Source organism: Acomys russatus, chromosome 24 (assembly GCF_903995435.1).
Source record: "Acomys russatus chromosome 24, mAcoRus1.1, whole genome shotgun sequence".
Lineage (NCBI taxonomy): Eukaryota > Metazoa > Chordata > Mammalia > Rodentia > Muridae > Acomys > Acomys russatus.
Window position 1 is genome coordinate 3564509 of NC_067160.1, and position 16479 is coordinate 3580987.

General features: G+C 43.1%; 1 protein-coding gene across 3 annotated transcripts in view; it reads right to left on the reverse strand.

The window, feature by feature from the left end:
* The window catches only part of Itgav (integrin subunit alpha V), an 80308-nt gene that overhangs the window by 5181 nt on the left and 58648 nt on the right, over positions 1 to 16479 (reverse strand). For 2 of the 3 annotated variants that reach the window (XM_051166117.1, XM_051166116.1), the window contains exons 16-26: positions 15187 to 15245; positions 13183 to 13337; positions 9801 to 9938; positions 7959 to 8026; positions 7182 to 7329; positions 6361 to 6453; positions 3854 to 3933; positions 3419 to 3499; positions 2909 to 3014; positions 2220 to 2378; positions 948 to 1049 (exon numbers count right to left, since the gene is read on the reverse strand). In XM_051166117.1, coding sequence (XP_051022074.1) covers positions 948 to 1049; positions 2220 to 2378; positions 2909 to 3014; positions 3419 to 3499; positions 3854 to 3933; positions 6361 to 6453; positions 7182 to 7329; positions 7959 to 8026; positions 9801 to 9938; positions 13183 to 13337; positions 15187 to 15245 — 1189 coding nt within the window. Of the gene's footprint in view, positions 1 to 898; positions 1050 to 2219; positions 2379 to 2908; positions 3015 to 3418; positions 3500 to 3853; positions 3934 to 6360; positions 6454 to 7181; positions 7330 to 7958; positions 8027 to 9800; positions 9939 to 13182; positions 13338 to 15186; positions 15246 to 16479 lie in introns of those variants that run through there. The other variant, XM_051166115.1, reaches the window with a different exon arrangement.

Here is a 16479-nt window from a genome sequence, read left to right on the forward strand (position 1 = left end):
TACCAAAATGCAGGGTGTCGGTCCTGAGAGACAAAGAGGAAGGATTTATACAGAGAAGAGAGTTGATTTTCACTACATGTGATCTCACTGTGGAGAGAGAATCATTGTGAAAAACTCCATATTGTATTTTCAGATTTATTATTTTATGATAGACATTTAAGAGGAATTCTAATCAGCAGCTAACCAGAGCCTGAGGTTCAATGTAGGGGTTAGAGTTCTAAAACTGAAGAGCAAGGAGGAGATGTGGTGGCAGACAGGGAACCAGGAGATGCTGACGCCCTGAAAGTCATGATGTGAAGGAAGCTCAGTTATCTGAAAAATGAGCCTTTGACCCTAGCACTCAGTTATATAAAAACAGTGGTTGTGGGGCTGGCAAGATGGCTTAGCAGGTAAACGTTCTCATCAGCAAACTTGAGGACCCACATGTTGGAAGCTAAGAAGTACAGGCATTGGATAACCTGACTTAATTAAAGTTAAATCACTGAACTAATTATTCCCTTCAGACACTTTCGTTACTAGGCCTCCTGGTTCCTCCTGCAATGTGGCACTAAAGTGTCAAAGAGGAAGATGAGATCAAAAGGCTGGAAGATCAGTCAAGAAAGTCAGAATACAGAATGCTTTTATTAAACAATCTATTAAATGGGTCAGTTGAGAAGTCTCATTAACGTAACTAGGAATAAGAAGAGCAAGAAGATAGCCAGCACTCGGGAGGCAGGGGCAGGTGGATCTCTGTGAGTTTGAGGCCAGCCTGGTCTACAAAGCAAGTTCAGGACAGGCAGAGCTACAGAGAGAAACCCTGTCTCAAAAACCAAAAAGAAGAAGAGGAGGAGGACGAGGACAAGGAGGAGGAGGACCAAAAGACACACTGCTGAGATGTTATTTGTCTTCTGTCCTGTGATCCTGTATTTTTAGCTGCTGGTCCTTTGCGTACTTGAGAAGGCACTTACCAAAGTGTGAACATCTCCCTCGCTGACGGCGGTGACATCCCGCTTGGTGACAAGGTGATTTCGTTCACCTTGTGCAGCCGCTGTGTCATTCTTTTCGGGCGTCTGTAATGATGAGACATGAATTACATTGTAAAACAGAGGTAAAATGGTAACAGAAAACATTTCACATAGACACTTGGACATTAATACTTAAATATGATTAATATCCAAGCTATGAAAACGTGATACGTCAGAAAATTTACCACTTAATAGTTAGTGAACAGGGAAGACAGAAAATAAAAGACAATGTCATTAAATGTGCCCTACGAATGTTAGCTTTTCCAAACCACTGCTTTTCCCATGCATCCCCAGAGGGAAACTGATACCAATGCTGAGAGAACCTCAAATTCTACAGTATATCTACGAGTGCCAATTAGGAGTATTGAGTCTGATTTGTTTTGCATGTTGGAAACAAGAGTATCTCTATATAGCCCAGACTGGCCTTGACCACAAAACGTAATCCCAGATAACCTCAATCTTGTTATGGGATTACAGGTATGTGCCATCAAGCCTGGCTTATTTTATTTGTTTTCTGAACTTCTCTCAGACTATTTATGATGTAATATTCATATTCTTTCTTTCTCTCTCTCCCTCCCCACCCCCTCAGTTTTTTGAGACAGGTTTACTTTGTGTAGCCTTGGCAATCTTGGAAGCTGTAGACCAGGCTGGCCTCAAACTCAGAGATCAACCTGCCTCTTCCTCCTGAATGCTGGGATTAAAGGCCTCCACCACCACCACCACCCCACCTGGTGTGATGTTCTTAGTTAAATATATATTGTGGAACAAATATCACTGTCACCAAAAATGCATAAAGTCCTATAAAATGGCACTTTCCTACACTCTGCAGATCAAAAATCCCAAGTAAAATGGTATATCTCATTCTAAAAACAGAAATTCTACATCAAGGTAGCCTTAGATATGACACCATACATTTGATAAACTGAGATTGCAGTGAGTAGCCACTGAGCCACAGTAAAGAATAACTCCTGAGGCCTCCTGAACACTCACAGGCATGCGCTCCACGCCGATTTCACAGAATTGCTGCTTACCTGTTGCACAAATGGGCTAGTTTTTGGTGTGCTAGTTATGAACTAAAACACTTTTTTTTTTTTTTGCAGAGCTCATACATTAAGATAGCTTTTTTTTTTTTTTTTTAATTTCACGCATTTCATTTACATTTTTAGGAAGAAAATGAAAATCATGACAAGGAAGAGCTGTGTAAAGCTCAGTAACCTTAATTCTCAAGGGATTGATCTCGGTGTCTGCAGTGCAGTTCATTGGCCCGTCGATGTCATAGTGGAGGACGTACAGCAGAGTGTCGTTGTTGTAGCTGTAAGGCCACTGGAGATGGAGAATTGCCTTGCTGAATGAACTTGGGCCGTTGTTTCTCAGCTAATAAGGAAAAGAAAATGTGAGCGCCTCGAACGATGATGAGCTCTCTAGCCCTTCCTGGGTGTTTTTACTGGAAAGCAGATCTGCAATGGGGTCTGAGGAGCAGCAGCTTCTGCCGACAGACTTTGCACATGGCCATCACACACATAGGCCAAACAACAACCTACCAGGGTGAACATGTTAAGAACACAGCTAAGGCATTACTGACTGGTGACTTAATAGCCTTCTGATAGACAACAAAAAACTTGGCTTAATGACACATATCTCCAGTTTTTAGTCAGAACTTCAGAATGCCTTGGAGCACATACAAGGGATGTTCCTTTTATTCAGACAGAGTTATTTTGTGTTCTTTAAACACAAAGAGATTTGTGTATAAAAGTGAACTTATAAATAGTACTTCTGGTGCATGTTCAAGTTGTACAAACTCCACGTAAATATTACATAGGACTGGTTTTAAAAAGAAGTTTAACTGCTCTCTCCACTGGCTCCCCTCACTAGCTTTCTCTTGAGTCCAGTCACTAACTGCAAACCTCATAGATGTGCTGAACAGCGGGCCCGACATCTTCTTCAGTCTCGGGGTTTTCCTTGTACTCCCAGTTTGGAATTGGAAGAAAGATGTGATCTGGACTCGAAACTCTAAACAACAACCAAAGAAAACCTACCGTGAGTATCAAGCAACACAGTCGGTCCACTTCCCTAAGTGTTCTCTATTCAAAGGTATAAAATCAGTCCTAAGCTTTAAAAGCCTTAAAGGAAAAGCTTGCTAATGAACAAATGCATAACGGCGTGCATGAGACGAGCAGGTCAGAAACTGCTGCTAAAGCTCAGTCAGCATACTGTAAGGTTGTTGTTAGCATCCCTTCTCAGAAGACCACCAGAACGACCCTTGGGGCTCTGGAGCACTTTCAGTGCCTCATCCCTACGGAGCCTTGGAAACGCAGAGTGCGCTGGGCTGGCTGCCCACAAGAAGCCAGAGTCAGGTAGCCACACCTCAGAAGCAAACACAACAACAGGATGTTTAATTTGAGATTCTCACTTACCCTCTTATCTCAACAGCAGCCAAAACAGCAAGGTCGACTTTATAAGACACAACCGGACTTACATTGTCAAAAGAATTAGAGCTGAAAAGAGGAAAAAACATGCTCAGGACTGAACTGGGCCCCTTTATCATCAAAGTCATAAAAGGGAAAACTCAGGGGAGCGAAAACTAAAGACTTCAAAGCAACACAGACGCTAAAGCCCTACCAATTATTTTAACTGCCATTTAATTCAAAGATGATGAAACGTTTCCTAAGTGGTTAATTGTTTTATAAACTGAAATTGACAATACAATCATTTGTATAACTAAATACTTATTTAAGAATCCTATAATACAGTGCTGAAATTTTAATCAGCATTATTCCATCTTTAGATGGTAGTGTGTACGATATTTATAAGAAATAATGGCTATTTGATCCTAAATATTGCTTTCATACCTTTGGATTTTCAAGTCAAACTTCACAGATGTATCCATCTCTGACTGCTGGTGCACACTGAAACGAAGACCAGCAAGCAGCTGAAAGAGGGAAGGTGACAATAATGGTGGTCAGTGTCTTCTTCAAGTTAGAAACTTCAAGTTTGGTAGCCAAATAAAAAAGTGTGTTCTAAATTATACTTCTTGTGAGTTTATGGTAAAAGTGAACAAAATAATTACATCTTATTTTCCACTCAAGTCATAATGGGGGCTACTTAAAAATTATTAATTATAACCATGCTGACCCATGATATTAACTGTCTTTCTAAAAATTGCAATTTTCAATTTCCAATAAAAGCACTGGACAATTGAGTATTAGACTTGACTCAGGAAGCTGACAACTGACTTAGAAAGTCAGACTGGAAGTGCTGGAGGGTTAAAAGAGTTGAACAAAAAGCAGACTCTCCCCCTCAGCACCTTGCAAGGTCCCTTTCGCTAGCACCTAATTGCTAAGCCCTGAGTGGGTGGGGGAGAAACTGATTAACTTCAAAGAAAACAACCGATTGATCTACAGTTATAAAAAGAGAAGGCTTCTTGGGGATCACATAACTGGCATGAAAAAAATGACACCTCTGTGGGGCTACACTCACATTACAAAGCCTTGAGTTGGCGACTTAGAAAAACCAGGAATTGCTGTGCATGGTGGCCCATGCCTTCAGTCCCAGCATTGGGAGATTGGGGCTTTTGGGTCTCTGAGTTTGAGGCCAGCCTGGTTTACAAAGAGAATTTCAGAACAGTCAAGGCTACACAGAGAAATGCTGTCTTGAAAAACTAGATAGATAGATAGATAGATAGATAGATAGATAGATAGATAGATAGATAGATAAAAGGCACACGCCTTTAGACCCAGCACTCAGGGAAGCAGAGGCAGGCAGATCTCTGAGAGTTTGAGGGCAGCCTGGTCTACAAAGAGAGTCCAGGACAGCCAAGGCTACACAGAGAGACCATGTCATGAAAAAAGAAGGAGGAGGAGGAGGAAGACGAAGAGGAGGAAGAGAGAAGGAGAAGGCAAAGAAGTGGAGGAGGGAGGAGAGAAAGACAGAGAGGGAGACAGAGAGAGAGAGAGAGAGAGAGAGAGAGAGAGAGAGAGAGAGAGAGAGAGAGAGAGAGAGAGAGCAGGGAGAATAAGGGGAAGGAAAATAAAAACTCTTTTCTGGGAACATCTACACAGAATAACACCCGCGTGTGGAGACACTTAGAAGCATGCAATGCTTAGTCCGCAGCAACAGCTGTGCACACAGCTGACGTCAGTGCACCTGCCATTCAGTGACTCTGCTTGTAAAGCATCAGATATCCAGCCGTGTTTCCCTTAATTCCAGTGGCACACACATACTGCTTCCTTTCTAGGGGACTTGAGAAGAGCGTCTCTGGGAGCTTGGCTCCCTGCTCACTGTCAGAAGGCGAGCCTGGTCCAACTACTCTTCTCCTCCAAAGCCAGGCTTCAGGTTAATGATATAACACCATCCCACCTAGGAGTAACAGGCCCTGGCATTTGCTAGGATGGCTTTTAGGCACCCTGGCTCAAAACACTAAGCTTATAATCTTGGTCTTCAGTTTAAATCATATTTTTGTCTGTTTAACCCGACTTAAGGCAGTGTGGAAGAGTATAGAGTCCCATATAATTTTAGCATCCTTGTTAAAATGAGCAGAACGCGGCAAATAACTAGGCTCTAAATCAAAACTAATTTAAAGCTAATACTTGAAGGTTAAGTGAAATGGCTCAGTAGTGAGTGGGTAAAGACATGCGTGACCAATCCTGGTGGTCCAAGTTCAGTTCCCACGTCCTACATGATAGAAGGAGAGAACCAACTTCCAGAAGTTGTCCTCTGACCTGCACACAGCACATGGTCACACACATGCATGTAAATAAATGACGTTTTTAAATAAAAATATAGTTCCTAGAGCCACCATGGCAGTGCACTCCACCCTTCCAATGGCAGCGCTTAGTGGGCAAAGGAAGGAACAACTTGAGTTTGTGATCATGCTGAGGCTGCATAACAAGATCCCATCTTAAAAGCACACGCAAAGAAAACAGGGCTAAATACATAGCTCAGCAGTGAGCCATTGCCAAGCATGTGTAAGGTGCTGGACTAAGTCCTTAGCACCACACACACGCACACACACACACACGCATGTGTAAGGTGCTGGACTAAGCCCTTAGCACCACACACACACACACACACACACACACACACGTGTAAGGTGCTGGACTAAGTCCTTAGCACCACACACACGCACACACGCACACGTGTAAGGTGCTGGACTAAGCCCTTAGCACCACACACACACACACACACACGTGTAAGGTGCTGGACTAAGTCCTTAGCACTACACACACACACACACACGCACACACACTAACAAAGAAAAACCCAATTTATTTTGAAATTACTATAAACAAATGTAGAGGGGAAAAGACATAGTATTCTATTGATAAGGAGAAAAACCCATTCAATTAAAACTTCTTACTTGAGTTCCAGCCTTCATTGGGTTTCCAAGGTCACACACCACCTGCCGTGTTTGGTTTTCTGTCTTAAATGCACAGGAAAGTCTTGCTAAGGCCTTTGAAAGGCAAAAAAACAAAAGATTAAAATAAATAAATAAATAAGGATGAGTAGGGTTGGGATTTGAAAAGAGAATCAATAGTAGCACAAAAAAAAAAAAAAAAAAAAAAAAAAAAAAAGCAGAAACTACAAAGCCCTTACCCAATACTATGTAGATATTTAAATTCCTTTTTTTTTTTAATGAAGCAAATAAATCTATTTGAGCAAAAAGAGAAAGAAGCTAGGCTGTTGCAGCTGTTCCATGTACAAGCGTTGGGAAGACCCTGGAGGACTGATTCTGATCACAGTGCCTCTGACCAGCGGCATATCAGGAAGGCTTCCACACTGCATCTAGCTGAGCCCAGTTTTCAGACGCTTGCCTTGCAAACCTAATAATTCCACATCAGTATATTATGCTAGGTATGAGGCCTGAAGAGGATTCTGTGAGCTATGCACTCTATTGTCTAGTAATTTAGTTTTAGATAGGATGGCTAAGCTTGGGCTTCCCTAGATAGGGATGACCTCATTAATGTTTTGGTTTCGTTTGGTTTGGTTTTTCGAGACAGGGTTTTCTGTGTAGCCTTGGCTGTCCTGGACTCACTTTGTAGACCAAGCTGGCCTTGAACTCACAGCGATCTGCCTGCCTCTGCCTCCTGAGTGCTGGGATTAAAGGTGTGTGCCACCACCACCCCGGCAACCTCATTAATGTTAACAACGCCTGGGAGTGTCCAGAGGCAGCCTGCTTACTTCATTGTTTCGGACGACCCCGATGAAGTCAGCCTGCGGGGGGATGGTGACTATGAGCTCCGCCTCATAGGCTCCTTCTCCCTGGTTCTGCGCCTTCACCGTCAGTGTCAGAGGGTTGTCGTCCCCAATATAGATCTTCTTCTGATCGCTGGAAGTTAATTCAAATCCAACAATGAAAAGAGACTACCTGGGGAGTGGGTGGCTGCTCAAAGAAAGAGGAGATGAGGCATACTGCTGGCATCCTTTCCCGTCTCAGGAAAGCTCAAGGCTCCTCCACAGCTCAACAGAAAACAGAGACTTAGCACCCTGGGGTGCAATTTCAATGTTCCTTTCTGCTTTGCTGAATGCTGGTGCCAGTCACACATCACTGCTGTCTACCTGTATCTGTGCGTATACTTCTAATTCTTTGATTTTCTTGCTAAGAGGTGAACTATTCTTTTGCCATAATTCTCACAACAGTGTTCCATGTGTCATACTGAGTGGTTACGGACGCTCTCGGTGCAGGGCATGCCACAATGAAGTATATGAAGAAGATAAATAGGGCTCACAGGACAACCAGAGCTAATGGTCATGAATCCGCCGAGCCAGGCACCTAGTGAAACACACTGGGTGTTTTTAACCACTGTATTAATTGCTTTATTATGAAGAAAATCATAAGTTATTCTTTACTGTAAGTGACTCTCCTTCCAAAAAAACCCCTAGCATTTTGAATAGAAAGGTGTGTTTTTCCATTTAAATTTCTTATCTCATATATTTACTGCTTAGAGTAAAACTTACCTATCTACAGAAACTTCCAGTTTAGGTTTACAGACATTGTCTTCCCCACAGTCAAGTAGAATATGAGCCTAAAAGAAAGAGATATTATTTTCTAGTGAATCCTGGACACTCATCTCTAAAATGTCAGTGTAGTTATCAAGAATAAGGGGAAAAAACAGAATGAAATATAATTACTTAAAAAAATTGTATATCTCAAATTAGCTCTTAACATTTTCGAATAAAGTTTAGTACAAGAAGTGAGGGCTGGTTGTAACTGTGTTCCTGGCTAGCCTATATGAACAGGGACAACGTGAACATCCTTGTAAGGGTTCCTCATTATGATAGTGGCCTCTGCTGCTATCACAGAAACTGGTGCAAATATTAAGTTAAGAAGAAAATGGTCAAAATAAGTCCAGTATATGCAAACCCATTGGGAAATACATGAAACAAACAAGCAAAGAACCCCGAAGCATTAAAATAATAAGCCAGAAGAAAATCTAAACATTTTTTTTTCTGGCTCTGGCCAAGGGAATGTGCCTCAAAGAACAGTGTGAAAAAACCCTCTGAAGAGAAAGAATGCAAGAACACAGATCTTGGTAGATTACATAGAAGGAACAAATCATAAAGAAAAGAAAAGTCATTCTTGGTTTATTCGTTGCTATTTAGTGAGAACTTATCTAAAAAAAAAAAAGAATAGTAATAATAATGATAAAGATTTCTAAAATAATTCTAGAGCTATAAAGAAAAATAGTCATAGCCTATATAGCAAAACACTTATTATAAGGCACAGACAAGAAGTTACTTCTAAAGAGATTCTCAATTAAATATACACACCAAGAAGCTGAGATGTTAAATTAAGCATCAATACAATATCCATCCATCCCCAAGTAACAACTGCAAACACAGAAACTATGTTCACAAGTTCATTACTAATGGATAGCCAAAAAAAAAAAAAAAAAAAAAGACAAATACACTAAATTATCAAGGTACAAAACAAATGTTTGTTAAAATACATAAATTACACGCACTTTTTAAAAGATTTCAATTTGCCTTCTATGTTGTCAATATTAGCACTTTCAAATTCTACCCCCAGAAATAAAAGCTGCTTTTAAGGTCTTAGAAAGTTCAAGAAAAAATGATAAGGTAGGTGTATGCCTCTGAAGCCTATGATAGACCTAGTCCAAGGCATGTGACAAAATACAGGAGCGAGGTGGAAATACTATTTGGGAGCAGGCGGTCCTAAGGAAGTCCTGTTTTAGCCGAAGCCTTCCCCATAGAGTTCCGGCTTGAAGCTGGCAAAGCCTTTCTCTAATCTCAGTGCAAATATGGGCAGTGTGTGCAAGAACGAGCACAGAAGCTTCCTCCTCCCAGATGTTTAGTCTGTCATATAACACGCACGCACGCACGCACGCACGCACGCACGCACGCACGCACGCACACATACACGCACGCACGCACGCACGCACGCACACACACACACACGCACGCACGCACGCACGCACGCACGCACGCACGCACGCACGCACGCACGCACGCACACTCCACAACACATAATATACACCCAAGATAAATGAGGCGTTGTGGGTGTTTAGTAAGTACTAAAAACTGGACTTCCGTTGTTTCCCTTGGATCATTTCACTACTCTATGTGTGTGAAATGTGGCCCTGTCTTTCAGTGCACATGACTACTGAATAGGTTTAAAGATCTCAGACCTAAATATTCGGATCATTTCCCTTCTGGTTTCTTTAATTAAACGTCTACCAACACTGTGGAAGCAATCCCTCGTGACACTTAAGAAGACAAATGTAAAACTTTAACAAAAGGCCAGAGGGCGGGTAAGAAGTAACTCGCGAAGCGTATTACCTGCCGACTGACATTGGCTGGGGTGAACTGGTTCAGGATGGGTTGCAAGCCTGTTGGGTCAGCAGCCGTTCTCTGGTCCAGCCGGTACTCCATGAAAATAGTGATGGGAGTGAGTTTGTCTCTAAACTCAGATTCATCCTGAAACAAAAGAGCTTCAAGTTAAGGATGACACCAACCTCAACTGTTTGGAGAGAAACCCACAACTGGAGGGACCACAGAAGCTGCTGAACTCATTGCTCGAAGCTGTGGCCCTAACAGCCTCTGAGAAACTGTGCTAACCGTAGTAAGCATAAAGTCAAACTCAGATGGTTGATCAGTAAGAACTATTCGTCAAGGTTAGTGTTATGATGTAAAATGTCACACACACACACACACACACACACACACACACACATACATGACACATGTTAATTGTGTACCAAAGTTCTCTAAAGAAACTACATGTGCATAATAGCCTTCCACGAGCTGATCTCTGCCAACTATGGAGAGTGTAATACTTCAGAGTTGTTGTAGACTGTCATTAGTTCTTTTTAAATAACTCTTAGCGACACATCTGACTTACCTTGGCCATTGCTAGCTCAAACTACTAGAACCCATCAGGGACCCTGGTGGATCTCCCACCTCTAGCAACCAAAGAATGAGATAGAGATGTGAACGCTGTAGATTCTCCCCACTTCTCAAAGCTGACATCTGAAGCCCACAGAAGAGGGTCCACTGTCTTGGCCCCACCCACTTGATGGCCCCACCGGTCTCCCGCTGTTCTGTGTAACAGGAGCAACACTAATGTGGCTTTAAGTTGCCCGGCTGTTGCCCGACTTCCTTTCCTTTCAGCCTGCTGAAACTGCAGCTCACCTGCCCCTGCTCGCTCTGCTGAAATCACGTGTTTCTAAGCCTGTCTAGACATCTTTTGTGGTCACTTCTTTGATGGTGGCTGATATGTACACGCCCAGTTTGCTGGTGCCATGTTTTATATACCGCGTGTCGTTAAACGGTGTGTTCTTCGTTTGCGGTTCTTGTTTCTCTTTCAGCTAACTGAAAATGGGTCATACACAGTCTTCAAGTTTCTCTCGATTTAATAATTTAAGACTCATCCTTGCTTCTTCAGTGCCCGGGAGTGTGTTACCGGATGACAGTTTGTCTGTTCTAGGGTTTGTTTTTGTTAAATGATAACCCTATATAAGGACAAGACTTGCCAGTTCTGTGCTACCACGTTGTATTTCCAGAACCTTCATGCCAACGGGGAAGGATCATCAGCAACAAACGAGTTTCCTTCCATCACACCTTGGCTAGTTAACAAACACTGTCTGGCTTAGATTAAATTTAATTTGGATTTGTTGAAATTCATGACTGTCTCCTAAATCCTCAAGAGTGCATTATACCAAAGTGTTTTCTGTAGCCAAGTAACATGATCTTGCTTTTGTTGTTGTTTTACTTCTTTATTCGTGTAGAAAGCTCACCTTCTAAAATCTCCCCACCCCCACCCCCGCCCAGTTTTTCAAGACAGGGTTTCACTGTGTAGCCTTGGCTGTCCTGGACTCACTTTATAGACCAGGCTGGACTTGAACTCACAAAGATCCACCTGCCTCTGCCTCCTCAAGTGCTGGGATTAAAGGCGTGTGTCACCATGCCAGGCTGGTGTAAAGTTGTTTTTCTTGTTTGTTTGTTTGATTGTTTGTTTGTTTTGTTTTTTCTTTTTTATCAGCACTTGGAATGTGGAGACAGGAGGATCATGAATGCAAGGTCATCCTCAGCCACAAGGCAAGTTCAAGGCCAACCAAGATGTCAGAAGACACTGTCTCAAAAACAAGCAAAACCCCAAAACTAACTTCAACAAATGTTCCATTTTAAAAATAACTGTAGGCTGGGCATCGTGTGGTGCATGCCTTTAATCCCAACACTTGGGAGGCAGAGGCAGATGGGATCACTGTGAGTTTGAGGTCTTCCTGGTCTACAAAAAAGCATCTAGGACTGCCAAGAAAACACAGAGAAAACCTGTCTCAAAAAACCTAAAATAAATAAATATAGCTGTAGAATCACTCATATATAGCAATATATGTGACCCTATAGTTATTGGTTTTTCGTATCTTCTTATGACAGGTGTGTTATGAATGTCTAACACTATTCTTTTTTATCCAAGTTTTTTCCCAAATGTTGGTTATTTAGGAAATTTTGTAATTTGTCTCAATTTTACCTATCATTATGTCCTTCTCAATTTCAAATTTTATGTGTTTTTTCAAATTTGTGAAAAATCTCATATAAATTAAGTAGCATCTAAAGTACATGTACATTTTCCCTATATCTTACTTCTATGATAATCCACTGCAATTATCAAGAAATTTGGGATATTCCTTTAAAGAGATGGTAGGAAGCTCATTGCTACGTCTTTTTTTTTTTTCCTTTCTTTGCTTCAAAGTAAGTGTGGTGTGTGTGTGTGTGTGTGTATATGTGTGTGTGTATGTGTGTGTGTGTGTGTGTGTGTGTATGTATATGTGTGGTGGTGTGTGTGTGTGTGTGTGTGTGTATGTATATGTGTGTGTGTGTGTGTGTGTGTGTGTGTGTTGGGGAGGGGGAGAGTGTAGGTTGTTTCCTATGGGGCTGGAGAAATGAGTTCTTGATGCTCTTCCAGTGAGCCCATGTTCAGTTCCCAGTACCCACATGACAACTACAGCTCTGTAACCCGAGTTCCAGTTCCAGAGGCTGGAGTGCCGTCTCTGGCGTCCACAGTCAATGGGCAGACACATGGTGCAGATATACACATGGAAATGAAACAGCCACACACAATAATAAGTAAATAAACAAGTTCCTGCTTGACTGAACTTCACCTGGTTCCCAGATTGGATTAACCCCGTGCAAGGGTCCTGCACTTCCTCATGCCAGAGTCAGGATGTGTCTGTGCCAGGAGCCCTGCAGTGTCAGGCAAGCATCAAACAACCCTCGAGCTGCAGAAGGCCCCAGTTAAACCCCAATCCCTGGCCAGTGTCTACAATCAGACCCAACGCTGCTTCTGGCTCCATCTCTTGCCTCAAACTAGGCTCATCCAGTGGCTGACATCTCGGATTTTAAACTTAGCCACTGGAGGTATTTAGTGGATTGCTTACTTTTTGGTCACTGGACAGTTTTACAGACTTGAGAGTTCGGCAATATTTAAGATGTAAGGTTTATTCCCCCATGACTCATTCAGTGATACTGTAGCAGAAAAGCCCTCTTTGAACACCCGTCTGAGACGAATAACCTCTCTACCTCCTTCGTTAGTGTTGGCACCAGAAAGGCCCGTTTTCTCAAGCATGTTTCTCTGAGCTTTTCAGTTTGCCTAACCACCAGTTTGCAGAAAGGAAAAGTCATGCGCATGAGAGGGGGAAAGAGAAGAGAGAGCATCGCTTACCCGCAAGTAGGCGACCAGTTCCTCACACTGCATCTGTGCCCCCTTGAAAACTGTCATGTTCTTGGCGTGCCCCGGGGACCTGTTATGGAGAAACAGTGCTCGTCGGATTGCTCCCTTTTGCTTGAGTTTATCCAAAAGCAGCTCCACCTGGAAGTCTACACAAACCAGAGCGTTTATAACCAACACGTTCCGTCCCGGGAGATCTCTGTGCTAGCAATCTAGTTTCCCTGTGAGCAGAGATACTCGTTTCTGAAAGCTAACTTACCTCTAAATTCATTAAAATGCCTGGCCATTGTGGTAAGACAGTAACAAATTTATCCCAGAAACTAATAACTAAATGGCTTGCTTGTTCTCCCCTCCCCCCCCCAAAAAAAGCCAAATGCAATTATAATGACAGTGGTGAAACCAAGTTATCAGAGAAAAAATACTGACTTTTAATTTAAGCCAAGGGAAGGATGACCACAGAATGAAACAGGTGCAGACTGGTGGTAGAGTGCAGGAGACCCTGGTTCCATGCCCCTCACAGGCACAAACAACACACACAACTTGTACCCATTAATCCAAGTAATGAGTGTCCTGCCCATCTCAGTAAATATTAATTAGCGTATATCCATATCACTATAAAGCATACTATGAGCAGTGTGTAACACTTGCAACAGTGTTTCCAGTGAAGCTGCCCTTTACGGTGACAGCTGAATATGGCTCTCCTGAGGCATATGTGTGACCAAAGAGACACTGATGGGTTAAGAATTACTTAAAATGAGTCCACAGGCAATTGTTAGAATTGCTGCCTTCTAATACTTATTTCTTTAAGCAGTTTCTTAAAAAGAATTTATGATAGAAAGTTTCAAAATCTCAAGACTCTTTCTAAATGTCTTCAGATGTTTAATTTCGAGTGCAGGTATACTCCAGGTGGAGAGCTTTGTGGTCTTCACAGCTTCATTGTCTTCTCCTGCAGCTTCCCAGATCCACTGGGCTCACTGCACTGCAGGCTTCTCAGATCCACTGGGCTCGCTGCACCCCAGGCTTCTCAGATCCACTGGGCTCGCTGCACCCCAGGCTTCTCAGATCCACTGGGCTCACTGCACCGCAGGCTTCTCAGATCCACTGGGCTCACTGCACCGCAGGCTTCTCAGATCCACTGGGCTCACTGCACCGCAGGCTTCTCAGATCCACTGGGCTCGCTGCACCCCAGGCTTCTCAGATCCACTGGGCTCACTGCACCCCAGGCTTCCCAGATCCACTGGGCTCACTGCACCGCAGGCTTCCCAGATCCACTGGGTTCACTGCACCGCAGGCTTCCCAGATCCACTGGGCTCACTGCACCGCAGGCTTCTCCTCAGACTTGCTGTTTCCAGGTGTGGAAACCGTCCTAGGGACATCCCTCTGCTCTCCCATTTCCTTGTGGTCTCTGCAGAAATCTGGTGCTCCAGTGAGGTCCTCCTTGCCACCCTCTGCACATTCACACTGAGAGCAGCCAGCTCTTCTAGCATTCTTCTCTGCCCTATGCCTACTCAGTAGCAGAAGCCACTATCCACTCAACTGGCAAGCCTTGCTCCGAGGACCACATCAATCATTTCACCAGAGAAGGAATGGTGTTAGCTACTCAGACTACATGTAGCTGCACAAACTTCTCTCCCTCTCTCGGGAAAGGCTAAGGCCTTCCCTGGTTCTCAGGAGACCATGGACTCAAACAACAGCATTTCCCCGACACCTCAGTCACCTCACACCCTTCCCCACTCAGCATGCTAACTGCTGCCACCTATTTACCATTCTCACGCTCACACTGTTCAGTAACAAATACGCTGCCTCCGAAGTGGCCTACGAGCTGCCAAAGGATGCAGCAACTATGCGTAATTATGTATCTTACATGCCTTCAAGCATAAGCATTCAGATTAAGATGATAACCACAACAATAACTTGAGTGACTGCATTGTGTGCCCTGAAACACAAGCATTGTACCCGTAGTGCCATCAGCACACTGACTCTGCCCAAGATACTCACTGAGCCTCCTTGGAAGTGTTCCTTTGCCATCCGCCTTTAAGCAGAATCTGACATTAAAACTGCAAGGGAAGAAAAAAATGTTTTCAAATGTAAACCCTATAACCCAGTTCAGGTACACTACTGAATCCCACCCGAATCTCACATTTCTAATGTAACGATGTATCCAGGGTGGTGAGCGGTGGTTCTAGCAACCACTGTCCTCTCTCTCCTAGACACCAAAATCAGTGGGTTTTCCTGATCCTGAAGGCTGGTATAAAATGATGTGTGTCTGCATACAGCTGCTGACATCCGCCAACTTTAAGTCACCCACAGAATGGTTATAATGCTTAATACAATGTAAATACTGTGGGAATGTCTGCCAAATTGTATTTTGAAGGAATGACAGAAGAAGAAAAAAAGCCTGCACATACCCAGAAAAGATACAATATTTTCATACATTTCCACGCACAGTGGGTTGAACTGACAAATACAGGTGCAGAGAACGGATGGATGGTCTGCCTCACAAACGTCTCCATCTTCCTTCCTGTCTGAATATCCCTCTGGTATGTGCTTATGTGTTAAGTGTGTCTGTCTGTGTTTGTATGTACATGTATGCATACATTGAGGGAGGAGCTCATCTGTGTGTACACAGGTGGAGGTCAGGAGGTCCACTGTGGGTGTCTTCCCTCAATCATGCTTTGCCTAATTTTTGAGACATGGTCTCCTATTCATTGAGATGTGGTGTAAAATACATGTGTGACTCTGCGCCATGCCCACAGCTGTAAGAATAGGAATCTGCGGGTGCTCATGAAAAATGGGGTTTTATCTGCACACACAAGGCATCCTTATCATGAAAATGTAGCAAACATCATGAGAATTTCACACGCAAGACATACGATACAAACAGCTCAGACCAATTTTGACTAAATATGTGACACTTACTGAACATCCACCGGAAAGGTGAGCACAGAGGGAAACAGTAAAAATGGCAGCTAAAGCCTTAGCAGCTTGTTGCCAACCAGCAAAACAAAGCACTAGTGTTACATTCTGCTTAACGTAATCCAGTGGAAAACAAGAACTGCAAACCTGTCGTGTTTGTGGTACTAACGTCCTTCTTACACTTTTTTCAAGAAAGGTTTTTCCTATCTCCTCATGTGTCTGTGTCATCACACCAGCTCTATCTGACTTTTCTGTGTAAGGACGTGAAGAGTGTTCCGCAAGTCAAGCCGCTGTCACTGTACATGAGTCAAGACTTTTGTTGTTGTTTTGCTTTGTTTTCCGAGACATGGTTTCTCTGTGTAGCCTTGGCTGTCC